This window comes from Pongo pygmaeus, chromosome 23 (assembly GCF_028885625.2).
Source record: "Pongo pygmaeus isolate AG05252 chromosome 23, NHGRI_mPonPyg2-v2.0_pri, whole genome shotgun sequence".
Lineage (NCBI taxonomy): Eukaryota > Metazoa > Chordata > Mammalia > Primates > Hominidae > Pongo > Pongo pygmaeus.
In genome coordinates this window covers 40049109-40055108 of record NC_085931.1, presented here as the reverse complement: position 1 = coordinate 40055108, position 6000 = coordinate 40049109, and the positions used below count along the sequence as shown (strand labels likewise).

Below are 6000 nucleotides of genomic sequence, written 5' to 3'. Positions count from 1 at the left end.
CTCCCAAAGTGCTGGGATTACAGGCATGAGCAACTGCCCCTGGCCTCCCCGTCTTCCTCCCTTCCTTTTCCAAAGGTGACCACGATAAGAGTTAGGCACAGACCTTGCAGGGTTTTGCTGGTGCCTTTGTATACACATACATATATTTCCCTCCCTCTTTTTAAAATTTGGCCAAAAAAAAAAATTACACTTATGCTTTGTTCTTTGACTTTTTTCATGTAAGATATTCTGATACAGTGTATGTAGAGGCACTACATTAATTTGTTCTTTTTTTTTTTCATTGCCTTTGGAGATTTACACCACATTAATTTCAATGGTGACATACGATTTCATAGTATGGAGGTAGAATAATTCATCTGATCACTTATCTGACGGAATGAGTTCTTTAGAGGGCTTGGTGAGAGTGAGACCTGGGCTAATGTCCAGGTTTAGAGTCAGGAAACCTGTGACATTATTTTTTTCTTTTTCCTTTTCTCTCGCAATTTTGCCCAAGCTGATTCTGAACTGCTGGGCTCAAGGCATCCTTCCCCTCAGCCTCCAGAGTAGCTGGGATTACAGGCACGCATCACTGCGCTGGGCAAAAAATCCGTGTAACTGTAATGGGAGGGCTTGAGTGCAGTTGCTGCTCAGGGCTGGCCTTCTTCCGCAGATCTGCGGTCTTACCACGGGGCGGCGCTGGTGAGCAAGCCTGCGCCGGGACGGCTCCTGCAGGAAAGGCGAGGTCGGCAGGAGGCGGCGGCTGGGGGTTCTGCCGCAGCGGGAGCTGGGCGGGCGGGCAGCTTCTTACCTTTGCCATCTGGGCCCAGGGGCCTTAGCCTATTTGTCCACCTGCAGCATTGGGGGAACTATGAGGACATTCAAATTCTGCATTTGTTCCCTTACCTGAAGCAACAGATAAGGAAATCCACTGCAGGCAGGGAGTCGGCAGAAAACGGTATTTTCACCCAACAGCTAGGTCCCTAAGAAAGTGAAGGTCAGTAGATACTTTTATTAAATGAGGTCACATACTGAAGGTCTTGGGGAAAACCAGCTACTTGAAGGATCCAAGTCAGGAATTATTCTCTAAGGAGGGAACTGCCCCTACTTTGTGCATTGTAAACTTGGAGTTTGATAAATACGGTTCTCAATCTGAACTGAAAGGCAGGGCACATCTGAGGTCCCCCCTGCTCCTGGTGGTCCTCTTAGTTTACTGATAAAAATCGTTAAAATTTGTTGAGGACTCACAGGCCAGTCACTGAGCTAAATATTGTACCTTTCTTATTTCATTTAATCTTCACAACAACCCTATGAGAAACTACTGCTGTATCTCTTTTCTTTCTTTCTTTCTTTTTTTTTTTTTTTTTTTTTTTTGAGATGAAGTCTCACCCTGTTACCCAGGCTGGAGTGCAATGGCGCGATCTCAGCCCACTGCAACCTCCGCCTCCCAGGTTCAAGCGATTCTCCTGCCTCAGCCTCCTGGAGTAGCTGGGATTACAGGTGCCCGTCACCACGCCAGGCTAATTTTTTGTATCTTTAGTAGAGAGGGGGTTTCAACATGTTGTCCAGGCTGGTCTCAAATTCCTGACCTCAGGTGATCCGCCCGCCTTGGCCTCCGAAAGTGCTAGGATTATAGGCGTGAGCCACCGCGCCCAGCCTGTACCTATTTTCTAGATGAATAAATGGAGGTTATAAAGGAGCCAGGCATGGTGGCTGGTGCCTGTAATCTCAGCACTTTGGGAGGCCAAGACAAGAGGATCACTTGAGCCCAGGAGTTCAAGACTAACCTGGGCAACATAGTGAGACCCTGTCTCTACAATAATTAAAAAAAAAAAAAATCAGCTGGACGTAGCAGCCCACGCCTGTGGTCCCAGCTACTCAGGAAGCTGAGATGGAAGGATTATTCAAACCCAGGAGAGTGAGGCTGCAATGAGCTATGATTGTGCTGTCAGAGGCAATGGAACCAGAGCGACTCCATCTTGAATAGGGGCTGGATAAAATGAGGCTGAGACCAGCTGGGCTGCATTCTAAGGAGGTCGGGCATTCTTAGTCACAGGATGAGACAGGAGGTCAGCAGGACTGGTTTCACAAGATACGGGTCACAAAGACCCCACTGATAAAATGAGATGCAGTGAAGAAGCCGGACAAAACCCGCCAAAACCAACATGGCAATGAAAGTGACCTCTGGTTGTCGTCACTGGTCATTATATGCTAATTATAATTCATTAGCATGTGAAAAGGCACTCCCACCAGGGCCATGACAGTTTATGAATGCCATAGCAATATGTGGAGTTTACCCTATATGGTCTAAAAAGGGAAGGAACCCTCAGTTCCAGGAACTCCCCACTCCTTTCCCACAAAACTCATGAATAATCCATCTCTTGTTTAGTATATAATCAAGAAATAACTGTAAGTCTACTCAGTCAAGCAGCCCATGCCACTGCTCTGCCTATGGAGTAGCCTTCCTTTATTCCTTTACTTTCTTAATAGACTTGCTTTCACTTCACTGTCAGCTCACTCTTGAGTTCCTTCCTGCTTCAAGCCAGGAACCCATGAGGCCTCCCAGGCTGAATCCCAGTTTTGGAGTTTACCCTGTGACAGTGCCACTGCTCTCCAGCCTGGGCGACAGAGTGAGACCCTGTCTTTAGAGAGAGAAAAAAAGGAAAGGTTGTGCTTGGCAGGCAGTGTGCCAGAGCCCCAAGAGTCAGCAGGAGGGGTTGGGGGGAGAGAGGGGGGTGCAAGGGGCGGGGAGGAGCTGGAGAAAGTTGAGCAGATTCTGTCTCCCGCTAGGGCAGATCCCAGCCCAGTAAGTCAGCTCACAGAAGGGCAGGGCTCGCCTGTCTCACAGGACTGAGAAGAAAGGCGAGTTTCTAAGAGACTGGAGGACTCCCTACATGGGAAAGGGAAGTGATTTTAGCCCGTTTGGCTGGGAGTTCGGCTGATGGTTCCAACTCATGGGTATTAGCAGAGGGGAACAAGGAATTGCTGAGGATGGCAAATTGGTTATAATTAAGAGAACCTGGGAGATGCAAAACAATGTGAAGGCCACCAGCTGTCCTGGATCTGGAGCCTCTGTCCTTGGAGCCACTTGCAGGGGGTTGGAGGGATGGCTCAGGAAACCAGCCGCCCTCCCCTGCAGTGCAGACCATTCAGCAAAGACTGCAGGAGGATGGAGCCTCTCTGCCTGATATTCCCAGGGCCCAGGGGACTGCCCTTGCTCCTGGGTCTTCCTTCCTGCTTCACTGTCACCTTTTCTTCCTCCACGATTTAAATGCACCCATCTTGTCTCTTAGGAAAGCAAACAGGCTTGGGAGTGGGCTCAAATCCTGACTCCTGTGCTTTTTTTTTTTTTTTTTTTTTTTTTTTTTTTTGTAAGACAGAGTCTTGCTCTGTCTCCCAGGCTGGAGTGCAATGGCACAATCTCGGCTCACGGCAACCTCCACCTCCCCGGTTCAAGCGATTCTCCTGCCTCAGACTCCCGAGTAGCTGGGATTACAGGCACGTGCTACCATACCTGGGTAATTTTTATATTTTTAGTAGAGACAGGGTTTCACCATGTTGGCCAGGCTAGTCTCAAACTCCTGACCTCAAGTGATCCACCCACCTCAGCCTCCCAAAGTGCTGGGATTACAGGCATGAGACATCATGCCTGGCTGGTTTTTACACTTTTTAATTTTGGGGGGAAAAAATCAAAAGAATAGCATTTTGTAGCATTTCCTGACACATGAACATTATATAAACTTCAGGTTTTGGTGTCCGTGAAGTTTTATGGGAACACAAGCGTGAACCATTTGTTTACATATTGTCTGTGGCTAATAACAAGGGGAGCTTGGTGGCCCCTCATCCCCCCTCTCCTCATAGAGTTGCCTGGATGGCTCCAGGGCTTGTTGGAGTCATCGAGGGTCCCAGTGGCTGGCCTGTGGTTCTGGTCAATGGATCTGAGACTGTATGGCTTGCAAAGTCTAAAATGTTTAGTATTTAGCCTTTTACAGAAAATGTTTGCCGACACCTGGCATAAATGCCTGACAACAGGTGGTCAGTAAAATGTATCCTGTTATTCGTATTATTATGACTGTTACTATTATCCCTTCTGGCCTCATTTTAACTTTCAAATAATCATGCTCATGGCTTAATGGAGAGATTCTAAACCTGAGGTCCATGGAAGGGTTTCAGGGGGCAGGGGGTCTCTGGACCCCTGCAGTTTGGCAGATGGGGTCTTTTTTGCAGGGAGAGGCTCCATCCAACCCCTGGTTCTCAAAGGGGTTTATGTCATCAAATTGGTAAAGAAGTGTAGGTTTGATCCTTCCTTGACCCAGGAAAATCGATCAACACTTTCCCTGGCCTTTCTGGAGGCCATATCCTTGAAGATGAGCTATTTGGGGGCCCACCCACTGCCTGTGTTGGAGGGACCTGCAGCTCAACAGGAGTGAGGACCCCTAGCTTTGGAGCCAGTGGTCCCAGGCTGAGTCCGAACCTTGGCGGCCCCTGGCTGGACCCCTTCTCTGACCCTCAGTTTCCTTGTTGGGTTGCGGCAAAGATGAATTCGGTAATGTCTGTTGGTCACTTGGCACAGCGTCTGGTACACAGTAGGTACTGCAGAGATGGTAGTGGTTATTAATCTTATTGTCCTTGCACATTCAAAAGTGCTTTCCTCAGCTCACTCAGACCCAGGAAAAGCTGCCCCTGTGTTTGGCTGAATTTGAGGTCTGAATACCCCTTGAGGACCCTTAATCTTTATCTTTGGTACCAGCAACTAAGGCAAGTCCACTAAACATTCACATGATCAATGTGCAAAGAAGCACGACCCTCAGCGAAGTTTTTAAAAGTTCATTGACCTCATTTGAACAGAGACAATGCTATTAAGACGGAAATAGATGGGATCTGCAGCTTTGCTATTGCAAAAGCCCTGGCTGTTTCCGAGTGTTTGGTGTTTCTCCCAGAGGGGTTACTCTGGAGCTCAAGCTTGGGTCTACTTTCCCCCTAAAACGCTTCTTGTGGAGCCCCTTTTCCCAGCTCAGTCACCCAGAGCTAACGGGTTTATTCCAAAGCCCAGCAACCACCACCAGGAGTGGACAGGGTATCCTTGCAGCCAGGCTGTCCTGGAGATGGGAGTCCTGCACAGACTGGTTCATGTTCAGTCCGGCAGGCACTGCCCGCCCCCAGTTGCTGGGCATAGGCCCATTCAGCGGAGGCCTGGTGGCTCCAGACAACAGCTGGAGACCAGAAATGAAGACTTCCAGCTACAAGCAAATGTTGCTGCTTCTTAAGGTTGAAATATTCTATCCCTAAAGTGTCCCTTTCAGCTGAGCAAAAACAATCCCCCATCAGGACCCGACCTCACCACAGAGGAACAAAAGCTTCCCAGTTCTCTGAGTCCCAGAGACTGTCTGCAGTTTCAGGCACACATGGCCCAGAGGGGAAAGAAGATGGTCATGTGACTTCCAAGCCTGGAGACAAGGTCACCCTTGTCCAGCTCCGTTCCCCTTCACAGGAAGAAGAGCCTTTGACTGCCTGACAAAGGATGGGGCTGGTGCTGCCCTGGTGCTGGCTCCCGGGTGGTGGATTCTCCAATATCTGCATCTCTCAGGTTCAGGAGAACACAGGGCAAGGTCAGTGGTCCCAAGAATCTACTCAAATGGGTTTGAGGGTCTCATCCTGGCCTCATTGTCCCATAATCCCAAAGGGGTTCTTCAGGTGGGACAGTTGCACATTCTGGCTGCATTTATTTTATTTTTCTGTTGCAGTGTAATTTGTCCCTAAGAAATTCACCAGCAAGGCCACCTCGTTTGTTTTCCACCAGCCATTTCCTGCCATTAAAAATATTTTCCTTCATGGAAGGAAAGAGCTTCTAGGAGAGAGAAGGAAAGCCCAGTGAAGATAAACAGTCAAGTGAAGCTGATCTTTAAAGGGGCCATCACGGGCCGGGAGTGGTGGCTCACGCCTGTAATCCCAGCACTTTGGGAGGGTGAGGTGGGCGGATCACCAGGTCAAGAGATCGAGACCATCCTGGCCAACATGGTGAAA

The 6000-nt window shown here is 48.9% G+C and overlaps 1 protein-coding gene across 2 annotated transcripts in view; it reads right to left on the bottom strand.

Moving 5' to 3' along the window:
* Nucleotides 1-548: 548 nt before the first annotated feature.
* The window catches only part of KREMEN1 (kringle containing transmembrane protein 1), an 81656-nt gene continuing 76204 nt past the window's right edge, over nt 549-6000 (bottom strand). Inside the window, exons 10-11 of one of the 2 annotated variants that reach the window (XM_054470222.2) lie at nt 883-959; nt 549-705 (exon numbers count right to left, since the gene is read on the bottom strand). In XM_054470222.2, the coding sequence (XP_054326197.1) occupies nt 660-705; nt 883-959 (123 nt within the window). In that variant the 3' untranslated portion in view covers nt 549-659. The remainder of the gene's footprint in view (nt 706-882; nt 960-6000) is intronic. The other variant, XM_063663060.1, reaches the window with a different exon arrangement.